This window comes from Macadamia integrifolia, chromosome 7 (genome assembly GCF_013358625.1).
Source record: "Macadamia integrifolia cultivar HAES 741 chromosome 7, SCU_Mint_v3, whole genome shotgun sequence".
Lineage (NCBI taxonomy): Eukaryota > Viridiplantae > Streptophyta > Magnoliopsida > Proteales > Proteaceae > Macadamia > Macadamia integrifolia.
Window position 1 is genome coordinate 4,613,541 of NC_056563.1, and position 15,097 is coordinate 4,628,637.

At 38.1% G+C, this 15,097-nt stretch overlaps 1 protein-coding gene across 1 annotated transcript; it reads left to right on the forward strand.

Moving 5' to 3' along the window:
• Positions 1–6,523: 6,523 nt before the first annotated feature.
• LOC122083243 (methionine gamma-lyase-like) lies at positions 6,524–8,940 on the forward strand. The gene is made up of 2 exons (XM_042650971.1): positions 6,524–7,332; positions 8,198–8,940. Exons 1-2 carry the CDS (start codon positions 6,597–6,599, stop codon positions 8,770–8,772), a joined length of 1,311 nt encoding a protein of 436 aa, XP_042506905.1. The 5' UTR covers positions 6,524–6,596; the 3' UTR covers positions 8,773–8,940.
• Positions 8,941–15,097: the final 6,157 nt, after the last annotated feature.

Below are 15,097 nucleotides of genomic sequence, written 5' to 3' on the forward strand. Positions count from 1 at the left end.
AGACATGAGGATAAGGGCACCAAGATTGTTGGAATCTATGAATGTGTCATTTCTTGACCAGATTGGATGTGTGACGCTACATCACCAATTACTTCAGCAGGTTCCTCAACACTGTAATTGGCAGGTGCCTCAACACTGGGATGCCAACTTACATGTATTTCAGTTTGGTTTAGTAGAGATCTGCCCAACTCTCGAAGAATTTCGGGTTTGTATGTTATCTCCACCCAAAGGTAGTTTGTTCTGACCATATTTAAAGAAAGATCACTCAGAGAAAATTCAGGACTTCTTTAAGAGGAAGTGAAGCAATTTGTCAGGTATGGGAAGATTGACATTCTTAAGGTGGCTCAGATCTTTATCCAATATCTATCAATGGGAGGAATCCATCAACAGAGATCACAGGATGCTTATTTACTTTACATGATAGGTCGTTATGTTCTTCGCACTCCCGGACGTGGTGCACCGTCCATTCTGATTGAGGTAGTAAAGCAGTTGAAGAAGAGAGGTGACATCGTCCCTATGGTTCTTGCAGAAACGCTCAAGGGATTCGATGATATGAGTTATGGCCACAAATTTGGACTAGGTCATTATCAGGGGAGTCCTGCTATCTTTCAGATGTGGCTCCTCAAGAAATTGAAGTTAACCAAACCATTAAAAGAAGGCCCACTCGGAGCTCTTTGCTACTTGGATAAGAGGGAAGTTTTGAAATTCGACCTTATTACTGATTAGGAGAAGTATCTGCAGGAAAGGACTATGTAAGATATCGTATAGAGGTGCCCAGATAGGGCACAAGAAGATTTTCTGATGAAAACCCCTAGCTACAATTATGTCCGATTGATGGGATTGACTCACATATCCTTTTATTTGCCTATATACATCAGTCGACAATATGGGCTCGAGGAGATGGACCCAAAAGAGCTAGTGAACTTTCACCCACCTCAAGAGTTGTCTCCCCACCTTATTACTTAACTATCCCATCTGTGGTAGGAAAATTGTTCCCCTTTCATGTAATTCACTTAGTAATTGAATGAGGAAGTATTTGGATTATCGTGTTATCCCGATTGTTCTAATTATATCTTCAGTCATGGAATTGATTATGCCTAAACATTGCAAATAAACAAAAGAAGAAATATTTTCTTTGCGTCAAAAATAGGTTTTCATTCATAAGAAAATAAAAGGATGAACAAACAAGGGGATGGAAAAAGAAAAAGGAAAATATATGTGTTTATGTTTGCAAGAAATACAGGAACAGATCCCTGTGGGTCAGAAGCCATCATCTGAACCATACTCTGAATCATCCTTATGGAGCACCGGGGAACCCGCAGATGCTAGTCAAGCCTGCTTCAGCCTCTGGGTCATGTTCTAAATCAGTGCGTCCTGTCGCACAATCTCCCAATCTTTGGTAACTATCACCTCGCACAGGTCATAATGCATCCTCCTAATCTCAAAATAGACCTCCAGAGACACCTGAGAAAGAGCGTATCAGCCAAAGAAAGTCAAGAGTCAATGGAAGGATGATCAAATACTCACATAGTCATAAGGAATGGAAGCCCAAGGGAAGCATCTACATTTGTCTTCCACTCTAGAAGATGAGGGAGACTGGGGTTGGCCGCATTGGGATAGTTCCAAGCTGGGAAACCATAGAAGGGGATGCTAGCAACTCTGAGAGACCCACTTGCACTAGTAGAGGGTCCCGCTTGTGAAGGATCAACAACACTGGCATGCGACCGAACAGTAGAAGGATCTACACATCGCACTCTCCCCTGAAAGAACATCAGTCAAGATCAAAACAAGAAAGAATTTGAAGGAAATACTCAAGAAATGACAACATACCACTGGACCATCAGGACCGAGAGGGGTGCATACTGTCTCCTCCTCTAGGAAGACTCTGCAGTCACTATCCTGATTAAGAAATGAGTCATCCCATACTCCATCAACCAAATGCTTCATCTCGTCTATTGGGATGATCTCTGGGCAGTGTATAGTGGGTGGAGGAAGATTGGGAGAGGGGCATGACTAGATATCGGACCACTGGGGTACTACTCTCTCTCCCAAATACCAAACAAAGCCCTAAATGCCCCGAAAAAGGACTTGATACTAGGATAAGTGTTTGGCCAATGTGAATCCTTTAGAATCACGAAATACGTGGCAATGGAATGGTCTCCAGGTGACCTACAAATCTAAGGAAAAGTAAGTATAGCACGAGATAGAAGGAATTTCAGTGGCAAACGTAGCATACCTCAGTGAGATCGTTCAAAAGAGAATGAGCAGTGGTCCCCGGAGGATGGCACTGAGCCTTGATCACCTGATTGTCCCCCCCACCTCATGGATACAAGGAAGAAGAATGCCTGAGGGTCCCTTAGTCTTTGAGCTATGGTCTCCAAGTGCTCAAAGTACTAGGGCAATTTCAAGAGATTAAAGTAAGAAAGTGCAATCTAAATGAATGAAAGGAAATGGGTATAAGAAGGAAGGTTACCTGAATAATGTAGCCTGGCCCCTTGAGGCCCCTGTCTCCATATGATAACAGATCTAGGGACCACAGGAGATTTGCATAGGCACCCCGCCCCAGTTCCAAGAGTCTATTGTACGAAGATCTCGAAGGAAGAACACCAGGCGGATATCTACTCCCCCTCAGAGGACACTGAAGAGGCATTGACCCACAGCAAACAACAAGAAAGAACAGGCCACCTGAGACATGTTGGCTGGGTTCTCCCCCAGGCCAACTTTCCACCATCGGGCACTAATCTCCCCTAGGCGGATGTGTGTCTAGCCGGCCACAATGGTAATGCCGTTCAGGTTTGCGAACTCCCTGACCATCAGAATCCTGGGTAGGGTTTTGGATCTACCCCCAAATGGAATGCCTGTCAATGTATAAAAGCACAGAGGCGTGATGGTGATCTCACCAACAGGGAGATGAAAAGAATGAGTACTCGGCCACCACCACTCCATCAGGGACCCCACCAGTGCCAGATTGAACTTTTAGGTCTCTACAAGGGCTATCCGGCACAGGTATGATGCATCAACCATCTCCTTCACTCTACAAGGAAGCATCCTATGTCATGACTGAACCATGTTCGGATGGCCATACAATGCCAAGGTAGATGGTTCCCTCCCCTCATGCTAATGGAAATAAAGAATGCATAAAAAGAAAAAACAACATAAAAGATAATAAAAAAAGAGAAAAACAAAACAAAAATAAAATATAATCAAAATAATGAGTATAATGTAAAGACTTACCCAGGAACCCCATACAGAGTTGTAGATGTGATCCCGACAGTTATGAAGAGTTTACCTGGAGTACCAATCGGCCAGGCCCTTATCTCTGTGGGAAGAACTGCTGCATCTCTCAAGCTAGACTTCTTCCAAAGTCTTTCTCTTTCTCCTATCATCCATATTTTCAGAAATCATAAAAAGACCCTAAGAAGTTTTCCAATTTGCAAGAAAACCCAAAAAGTTTTTTTATTTGCACAATGCCCACAAGAATATCAAATTCTCCAAATGATTCCTCCCTCAAGAACAAGGTGAAGATCTTCAAGATCTTCAAGATCTCCAATTGATGTCGTTGTGCACACTCTCATTGGTCCCTATGTTAGTGCAAGGGCCACAGGACAAGGCAGCAATCTCTTGACTTAAAAGTTATATTTTTTAGGGAGATGTTTTCCCATGTTTCTAGTGTGGGAAGAAATCTATAAGCTACATCAATAGTTGCCTTGAAAATGGTATTATTCATATGGAGAGCACATATTGTAAGAGAGAGAAAATAATAATCAAAAAAATTCATGTGAGAGGGAAAGTGCATTCTAGAAGTGTGGGGAATGTTTTCCCCCCTAATTATTAAGATTTTATGTCATTTCTACAAGGGTGATTTATATAATGTATGTCCATGCACTCTCTCATTAGCTGTGAAATCTTAAAAAAAAAAACAAAAAAGTTCCTAAATGCTTCTCAGAGCCACTTGACAAATTTCAATTAGACTAAGTCCCTCTTTGGTATTATTTTAATTTTAATTTTTTTTTGTTTAAAAATAATTTTGATTACGTTTAGTATCATTTATGGAGCTTGTTTCTATTTAAAAAAAAAAACACACGAGTTATAAATGGGTCCTAACCCATTTTATGTATTATGGCCAAAAGGGGTAGCTTGGGAGTGTCAAGTGCAGTCCCTAATACTCCTAGGAGCATGCTCATTATTGCTAGAGTGTGGAGTTTACTTGTATCTTTCTCAGCTGTGCCCTCCCCCTCTTAGGGGCTTGTCATCTCTATTGAGCTTAGTCATTGAATATATTTTCTTATTAATAATAATAATTAAAAAATAATAATAATAATAAAGAAATAAACGCTTAGTTATCATTTTTTCCTTTTTTTTTTTCAATCGATTGGTTATATTTTTATCTTTTCAAATAACGCAAATCATAGCCAAACTGTTAAGAGCTTGATTCAATTTGATTTGATTTCGATCAATCCAATGAGTTCGGGCTGGGATTTGACATTCCTACTCACAACCCTAAGACTGAACCCAATGTATGTACAGTACCCAATCCAACAATAGAGTTTGACAATAAAACATGTTTATTTGAACTATTAGAACAACTAAAAAGGGGAAATATTAAAACCTAATGGAGTAGCATTGTCTATCCTGTCTCTGACGATTTCAACATACATGTATCTATGAAGGCCTTTTCAAAATAAAACAAACCTATTCACACGTTTGTTTGGTCTAATTAAGTTCTAACACAAGAAAGAACCTTCTTCCGTTTCCAGTCAATATGGTCTAAAGTTCTTTTCCAATTAATATTAATGGCAGAGTCCTCCACTTTCTACAGAATTGCAAGAGACGCTATTCAAGTTACCTTTTTGCGACTTCAAAATTCACGCCCCGACCCAAACAGTAGTGGTTGAAATTTGAAAACAAAGCCAAAGGTAGTTCCTATTTTTGGCTGCTGTCTGGTTCCATCCTCTTATTTGCTATGACTAATATGCTTTTTTGTTAATAATTTATTTTTATAAATAGAAATCACATATTCTTTGTTGTTTAACACATTTTCCAGTATTCCTCACATATATTATTTATTGTTGCTAGGTCCCCCGGCACGGTTGAGGTTCCATAGCGCATATGAACACTGAGCGATGATTGTCTGCCGTGGATGCGGCGTTGCGGCAAGCATCGGACGATTGAGGAGACATCAGGGCATGTCCCGATGCCTTGTCGGCTATTGGATGCTTGTCACACCGTCGCATCCGCAGCAGAGGATGTTTTCACATGAACACCAGGCGAAAAAAGGCAGGGTGTTTGAGCAACTCAAGTGAACCACCCTACCTTACTACAACATAGGGATAGAAGGGAGAAGGTTGCCAAGGTGGCGTCATTATCCACACCTCTGATCAAATAAATGAAGGACCGACTGACCTGGGTATTCTCCAGCGTTGGTAGTCCTAGAGTGCCCGTCAAAGGCACTAGTGTATATCTCCGGGTGATCATCACCATCTGCATTCATCCATCCATCCAAGTATTAGTATCAGATCTGAATCAATTATCAGTATTGTTTTAAGGGTAAAATCATAAACAAAAAAAAAAAAAAAAAAAAATCTTAAAAAGTGAAAATAAAATGATTGATACACAGGACCTGATCCAATCTGAATTGATATCAAATTAGTATTGACAGATATCGATACCAATAACTAAGTCCTTGCTTGCACCTCATATTTCAGCATAGAGAAACATGTAATCCGCTTGCTAACACATTTTCCAGTGTTTTTCCTTTTTTTTTTTTTTTTTTTTTTTTTTTTCAGTTAGAAATTGTCCACTGCTTTTCACATATATTGTTTGTTGTTTTAACATATTTTCCAATATTCCTTTTTCTCTCTATTACATATTACAGCAGCCCAATAACTTGGGACAAAAATTTCCAACACACACGCTATCAAGTGAACGGATCAGGTTCACGTACGAGAATGTTCCTGTACATCATTGGTCCGCGGATTTAGAATCTATTAAATGAAGAGAAAGAGAAAATTGATCCTAAATCCACGGATTAGAAACGTTCTCGTATGCGAACCTGATCTGTTCTCCTCTATCAAAATGTTGAAATGGAATCCCGCTGAATATTTTGAAAAATGTAAAAACTTAAGGGATCTTTATAAACCTATTGGGAAATGGGATTATTCCATTTTGACATCAGGGATTATGGGTAGTCGAAAATTTCCTGTTGCCTGGCTAGCTGGGAATTTTTTTTCAATAACTTGGCCCTTTTATTCTCCAACTTTTCATTGTTGCGGTCAATCTTGCTAAATGGATGAATTTCTTCTTAATTAGCGTCTAGGCCACGGCATCTTTCAAAAAAAAAAAGTATGGACCACAGCATGCATGCACAAGCCACTTCCCATGTAACCACGCCTCTCTCTCTCTCTCTCTCTCTCTCTACGTGTATATATATATATATATGTGTGTGCCACCTTCTATATAAACCATCAGCTTCTTGTTCTTCTTCAGTACTTGCATTCCTCTTCCAACCCCTCCAAAGGTCCAATTTCTTTATAAAGTTTCTGCTTGTTCTCCTTCTTCAACTTTCTTTCCCCCTCCAAAGCTCTCTCTCTCTCTCAATGGCAGGAAACGGTGTTCTGCTCGAGAAGCAAGTGAGCATAAATCGTAACATTTCAGCTAAGAACGCAGCAGTAACATGGGATGATCCAGCGGTAGCTCTCACAACTGCTCGCCATGAGTTTGGTGAGCACGGCGGTGTCAACATGTCAATTGAAGCCTCAGCAACATTCACAGTCATGGAACCAAAGACCATGAACAAAATGTTCGCCGGTGAGCTAGGCCCTAGCCAAGATTTCTTCATCTACAGCCGTCACTTCAACCCTACTGTCATGAATCTCAGCCGTCAAATTGCAGCCCTAGAAGGAACTGAGGCTGCATACTGCACCTCAAGTGGTATGGCCGCAATCTCATCAGTTCTTATGCAGTTATGCAACTCAGGTGGACATGTTGTGGCGTCGAGTTCCTTGTATGGTGGGACTCATGCTCTTTTAAACCACTTTCTTCCTAGGGTTTGCAATATAACCACTAGTTTTGTGGATATTAGAGATCATGAGATGGTGAAGGAAGCAATTGTCAAGGGAAGGACTAATGTGCTTTATATGGAATCCATGTCCAACCCTACTCTTACTGTTGCTAATATTCCTGAGCTATGTAGGATTGCACATGATAAAGGGGTGAAGGTAGTGGTAGATAATACCTTCACTCCCATGGTGTTGTCACCAGCTCGGCTCGGGGCTGATGTCGTCGTGCATAGTGTCTCCAAGTATATCAGTGGCGGCGGCGACATAATTGCAGGTATATATATATATCTTGAGCTATGTAATTTTTTTTTTCTCCGAAGATCAGCAAGAGTGTGGATCAAGTTCTTATACGAGAACCATTCTCGTACGGGATGATCCACACAGATGGAATCTACCATGGAATTGACTGTTGGATAGATTTCCATCTATGCAGATCAACTCGTACAAGGACTTGATATATTAAAAAGAACGAAAGAATACAGAATTATCGTCCAGAACCTAGTTAGTTTATTCACGTTTAAAACGTGTTTAAAACGGCGTCCCGTTTTTTTGCCGTTTTAAACGCCGTTTGCCGAATTTTTCACAGAAAGTCGGTAAAAAACGGGAACGGGGCTATTTGAAGTTTTTTTGCCGTTTTAAACGCCGTACCGTTTTTTTGACAGTAAAAAAACGGATTTTAAAAAATATAAACGTTTTAAAATAGAAACGTTTAAAACAGGACTATTTATTTTGATTGTTATCTAGGTATTTAGAGAATTATTATGCCAATTTATGTCTATATATTGCCTTTTTTTTGACACCGTATTATTTAAATATAAACGTTTAAAACACGTATCGTCCGTTTTTTATTTTTTCCCGTTTTTACCGTATTTGACCGTATTTTTTACCGTCCCGTTCACGTTTTGATCCGTTTAAAACATACCCGTACCGAACCATGTTTTTTTGCCGTTCCCGTTTTAACTAACAGAGGTCCAGAACTACTCAGAGCTATGTAGGGTTGCACATGAATTTTGATAAGCAAGTTAGGCTTGGGTGATCTGATCAAATTTAAGGCCCAAATTTCTCATGTCAGCCTTGGAATTTAGCCCTTAGTTTATAATAATAACCTATTAACAATCAATTAATTGGTGTGAATGCAGGTGCAGTTTGTGGGCCGGCGAGCCTAGTGAGCTCCATGATGGACCTTCATCAAGGTGCACTAATGCTTCTTGGTCCTACCATGAACGCCAAGGTTGCATTTGAGCTCTCTGAGAGGATCCCTCACTTAGGGCTCAGAATGAAGGAGCATTGCAATCGGGCTTTGGTATTTGCTACAAGGATGAAGAAATTAGGCCTCAAAGTCATTTACGTTGGCCTTGAAGAACACCCAGACCACACACTTTTGAAATCGATGGCAAACCAGAATTATGGGTTTGGTGGTATCATATGTGTTGACATGGAGACTCAGGAAAAGGCGGATTGTTTGATGAACCGTTTACAGAATTGCACCCAATTTGGGTTGATGGCAGTCAGCTTGGGCTACTATGAAACCCTTATGTCGTGCTCTGGTAGTAGTACAAGTAGTGAGATGAATGAAGAGGAGAAAAAGATTGCTGGTATCTCTGGGGGATTAATAAGGATGTCCATCGGGTACAATGGGACTCTAGAGCAGAGATGGAGCCAATTTGAGAGGGCACTTTCTGGAATCCATGATGGTGATTTTAGTAAGAATTGATCATATGAAGTTCATATTAGGAATATATGTACGTCTTGAGTAAATAAATGAAGAAGGTGATGAACTCGACCAAATATGTCTTTTTTTTTTCGTTATTATATGTTAGTAGCAATGATGATGATATATCTATCATCATCATCATCATCAATAAAGTCTTTGCATTTGATATATATCTCTCATCCTTCACCAATAAGGGCACATGAATGAATCTCTGAGGAGGAATTGAACGAGTCTAGATAAACCTGAGTCTTCATGGAGGCTGCAATGCCCCACCTTTTCTTTTTATTTCTTATCAAATGCGTACATGAATTTAATATCAATTATCAAGGCAATCTTTCTTGTACTTTTTGGCGACGGTAAAAATTAAATAAAAACCAAACTGTTATTATTATTCATTTTGTATTCATCTTCAAACAGGCAACAAACATCCCCTTGCCATTTCCCTCCAGCATTATTTTTATTTATTTATTTTCTTTTTTTATGAATAACTCCGGCGTTATTAAATGGGGCCTGTTAGTCGCTTTTTCAAGAATTGTACAACAGAGAAAAGTAGCCAAAGTTGCCATGGTAAAACCATGACAGACCCAATTTGCTAATCAAATTTAATAGTTTCAGTATTAGTGATTAAGTTCAAGAGTGGATCAGGTTCTCGTACAAGAACTATTCTTGTATGGTCTGATCCACACAGATGAAACCATCCAAAGAAAAACCATGTGGTGGATTCTATCTATGTGGATCAAACCGTACGAGAATGGTTCTTGAGAAACTGATCCACACTCTTTATGTTTCAATTTCAGTAGACTGTATATATCTATAATTACAGCCAGCTAACAAAGTAAGAGGACTCGAAAGAATCTTGTCTCTGTTTGTAACATGCACAACACGATACAATGGAGACTAACACTCCCCTTCTTCATCATTGCCCTCTTTTGGGTGTGAATACGAGATGTTCTTGAGTTCAACAACTCGTAAAACTTCACCAACCACCTTTACAACGCCCTCCACAATCTAGGAATCCAACACATACAGAGACTATGAAAAACTCTTGAATTGCAGAAAATGGTACTTAAGAAAACAGGTTATCACAAGGAGGCACTTGAAAGGATTGCAGAGGTTGGAAAAGAAGGAGAAGAAAGAATACAGCAAAGGGGGTATTTGGTAGACCCTTTGCATGTATGTTCACCTAGACGTGCACAACCTAGGAATCCACACATTCAGAGACTATGAAAGACTCTTGAATCGGAGAAAATAGGTTATTATCACAAGGAGGCGCTGGAAAGGATTGCAGAGGTTGCAAAAGAAGATGGCAAAGGACATATTTGTATTCGGGGAACAAGAAAGAAGAAGATGATTAGGGAAAATTTGTCAAAAACAATAAAGAGATGAGGAAGATACCCAAGTTTAGACCCTTTACACGTACGTTCACCTCGACGTACACATCAAGACACAACACCTATCTGTTGGTGTATGATGTCTTGTATTCCGTCGCAATTTAATCCAGGAAGTACTGGTGCAGCACCTAGATAGCCCCCTGCTCGAATTTTTTATTTGAGGGCAATTGTAGTTTAATCAGGATTAGGGTTTTTTTTTCGCTATATAATTGCAGTGAGGGTTTATTTCTCTGTAATGCAAGCAATACTGAGAGGTGTGAGGACAAGCGTTGTAACCCTATTCTCCATTGATAGTGAAACAGGATCTCATCTCACCGGGGACGTTGGCAACCTTGCCGGACCTCGTAAAATTTGTGTGCATTGTTTGTTTTGTTTTTCTATTATCTTCTGAATCGTTTTATGATTGCGTTTATACACTATCCCACTTTTTGTCATTACAAAGGCGAAAAAATGTTTAAGGTATACAAAGAAGCAAAAGGGACATGTGTCCAATCCTCTCACATGTACGTCCATGTGAACATACGTTCAACGAACCCAAATTCAAGATACCTTGTTTTGTGTAATTTTAAAATAGACATGTTTCTTTCAGATATTACAATAAAATCGAACAATGACTAAATAGTTCGGTAAAATCAAACCCAATTTGAAATCATCTCTGTAATTTTTCCAAAAAGTTTTCAACTCAAACGGTTCTATAAGAGAGAGATTTTATCCAACGATGGGACATTAGCTGGTTTAAATTTCAAGTTTTTTTTTTTTTTTTTTCTGGAACAAGTCAATTTTTGATGTACGGAGGAGTGAGGCCTCTACAATCACATGTGTATGTCCGTGTGCGTGTGCATGAGCGTGTGTGGGGCGATGATTGATGTCACTGTAGACTTTGTGCTTCAAGCTTGCTCTATGGTAATGTTTCAGCAAGTCACCCAAATGAGGCTGGACTGGAGCAGTCTCCTACTTTTTGTCTAGTCCTACTCCTCCATTGACATCTACGATAACTTTTTCCATGTGACAGTGACACCTCTTAAATTCATGATGTTTAAGGAATTGATGCCTCCAATTACCAAATTTTCACTCCGCCAAGAAAAAAAAATCTCAAATTTTCTTTATTGTAGATTTTTTATTCTGGTTCATTTTTATTTAAATTGGCGGCCAAGTACACACCTAAGATTCAAAAACTCTTCGTAGAATGAAGTAGGGAACGAANCTCCAATTACCAAATTTTCACTCCGCCAAGAAAAAAAAATCTCAAATTTTCTTTATTGTAGATTTTTTATTCTAGTTCATTTTTATTTAAATTGACGGCCAAGTACACACCTAAGATTCAAAAACTCTTCGTAGAATGAAGTAGGGAACGAAGGGTCATATACAATAAACGTCACAAGAAATTCTCCAGATTTCTATTGGAGAAATGGAGATTTCTTTAAATCAAATTTCTTAGCTTAAGGCCTTTGGGGTTGGATGTTATAGTTCCCTAGATTCTTTCAATTTTTATTTTTCTTATATCTATGTTTGGTAACCAAGACAAGAAAAGAAAAAAAAAAGAAAATAGTATAAAAGACATAATAAGACAAAAGAATTATTACACACTGATCTTTTATGTAACTATCTCCTTTCACAAAAAAAAATTAAAAATTTTTTTTTCTTTTCTTTTCTTTTCTTTTCTTTTCTTCTCTTCTCATAGCTTAGGCTATGTTTGGTAGCCAAGAGAAGAAAAGAAAAGAAAAAAGAATCTAGAAAAGAAAGGACAAGAAAAGAGATGAAAAGAAATAAAACTATGAGAAAAAAAAAAGTATGTATATTTAGTTACCATTAGAATAGGAGAGAAGAAAAGAAAAGAAAAGAAAAGTTTCTATATTTTCTCATGTTTTCTTGTGTTTATGACAAGATTGTTTTCTAGGAATAAAAGAAAACTTCACAATTCTTAAGGGGAATTTTGAAATTCAAAAATTGAATCTTTCCCTGGATAAAGACATGCCAAGCACAAAGAGAAATTTTTAAACTAAAAAATAAATACAATTTTTATATTTCTTTTCTTTTCTTTTCTTCTATTGGCTACCAAAAACAGCTCTAAGGACAAAAAAGAAGACTTGGGAACAGTGGAAATGACCACAAAGGTTTGAAACATCTCAAGTGCTGATAGTCATCATCAAAGGCAAATTTGGTCAGTGATATTGAAATCTAACGTGGATGTTAAAAGCAAATCAAACTAGAAAATAGAACGTTTCTATATATGCTTTTGGCCTAGTTGGTAATTTTGTTAGGGGAGGGGGTGGGGGAATAGGTTTTGGCTTTGGTTGATTTTTTGTTGAAAGGATAAGAAAAAATATATTAAAAAATTAAAAATAAAAAATATTACAGAATTAATGTCGGGGCATTTTCAAATAAATACACAAGTCAATGGAAACCACACCCCTTCAGCTTAGGTTTATTGTCCCATTTCATTCTACAAAAGACGATGTTTCCATATGGAGAGGTACAACAGAGGAAATCAATCTTATGTCAACATATTTGAATTTTTTTTTTTTTTTCGAAGGCACCAATATATTTGAATGAATTGAATGATTTGGACAATGGTTCAACCGTATTTTCAATGACTAAAGTAAAAAATTAGAAATTTGAGCATGTAAGACTAAAAGAAAGTGTGTTTTGGCTTAAGATTCCAACATGACAAGAAAAGATAAAATAATAAAAATGCTAATAACCGTATTTTCAATGACTAAAGTAAAAAATTAGAAATTTTAGCATGTAAGACTAAAAAATAGTGTGTTTTGGCCTAAGATTCCAACGTGACAAGAAAAGATAAAATAATCAAAATGCTAATAATAATGATTAGTTTATGTTAAGGGTGTAAATTTTAATTCGAATCCATAATGGGCCGATAAGAACACTGTTAACTCAACTAATGAAAGACTTAACTAATTCGGATTAAAATCGAACTTTTTCTTTTCGATTTGGTTTTGATTTGATCAAATACTAATTAAAACCAACGAGACAAGAAACGATAAAATAATAAAAATGCAAATAATAATGATTAGTTTAGGTTAAGGTGTAAATTTTAAGTCGAATCCATAATGGACCGATAAGAAAACTGTTAACTCAACTAATAAAAGACTTAATTAATTTGGATTAAAATCGAACTTTTTCTTTTCAATTTGGTTTTGATTTGATCAAATACTAATTGAAATTAGTTCAACCCGAGCGAAGTTAGACCAAATCAATCCATCGACACCCAAATTTATGTGTTTTTGTAAAATTTATAATCTAACCAGCAGAGACCCCTTGAAACCAAATAAATAAATAAATTGGAAAATCCCATTATCAATTCTATTGGGTTGGGTTGGGGGAATCAAATGCTCTTAAGGTTATGTTTGGAAGACAGAGAATAAAAAATAAAAAATAAAAAATAAAAAAATAAGACAAAAAAGAATGCTGACGTATGATTAATTTATGTTAAAAGTGTCAATTTACAACCCAAATTGATAACAACCCAACAATGGAGTGATAGAATTCCATAAACTCAATTCAATAGAAGGCCAAACTGAATTTTTTGTTATCAATTTAGTTTCGATTAATTTCACCAATTACAAAACCGAATCAATTCAACTCGACTACAATCAAAACAAATATATCGAAAAATTACCCCTAATGGAGGACCTTTTTTAGACATTTTAATTGGGGGATAACCACAGACCACAAGCTGCTAATTGTTCCCTGACTGCAGTAATCTGAGGTAATATTTATATCGAAATTTCTGTTCAACTCATCTAACGATCTCCACTTAAATTGGAGATGTACTGATAGAAAAATGAACCTGGTCCATATAATCCCTAATTCGCCTTAACTTTCTGGGGAACCCATGAGTGGGTCTCAAAATTACTGTTAACATCACATAAAATAATAATGAATGAACCAGTGTTTTTTTTTTTTTTTCTAGGATGAATGCTCCAGTGCTCCATGGAACGGAAGGTGCAATTTTTTAAGCTGTACCATCATCAACCAGCAGCCTATGAACCTGTCTGTTTATTCAACTGATAAAGGAATTAACCAATCCGGTCTGAAATCAAATTTATTTTATCGATTTGAAAAGAATCCGCACTCCACTGGTAAAATGACCAAGCAATTGTCCCATCACAAACTCTCACCTCCGTTAGTACCGATACCCATGGTCATTGTTGGAAAATTTTGATCCATAATTCTTCACAAAAAATGTTGTGACTGTTGGATCAAGCGCTTGCCAGTCATCCAAAAGCCCGGACTTGTGGAGAAGGTGCAACTATATTTCCTTAATGTCCAGCCAGCGCGACCGCGTTCGAGCCGGGATCTGGGCAGAGACTTTGGGCCACCGGTGCGACGCCCAATACCAGAGCCCCCATGCGCACCGGTCCCAACAATCCCCCCCCCAAAGCGACGCCCAAATACCAGAGCACCCATGCGCTTGGGGAGACTCGAACCTGCGACCACCTGCTCTGATACCACTTGTTGGATCAAGCGCTTGCCAGTCATCCAAAAGCCCGGACTTGTGGAGAAGGTGCAACTATATTTCCTTAATGTCCAGCCAGCGCGACCGCGTTCGAGCCGGGATCTGGGCAGAGACTTTGGGCCACCGGTGCGACGCCCAATACCAGAGCCCCCATGCGCACCGGTCCCAACAGTGACTTGAAAATTTTAGGTGTCACTAACTCTTAGCAACAATTGAATTTTCTCAACACTTGCCACATGTGCACATGATGGTTAGTGTTGATTTTTAGGTGTCTAAATATTTTACTTTAGGTCTTGATGATAAACACAATGATATGATGGTCCATTGGATTGCTAACATGTGTGAGAATGTGTAAGAATTTATACAATCTCAATTGTACAAGTGGACTGTCATTCTTCAAAAATGAATGCAGTTAATCATGTGCAAGCCATTTCACGAGTAAGGACTAAAGTAG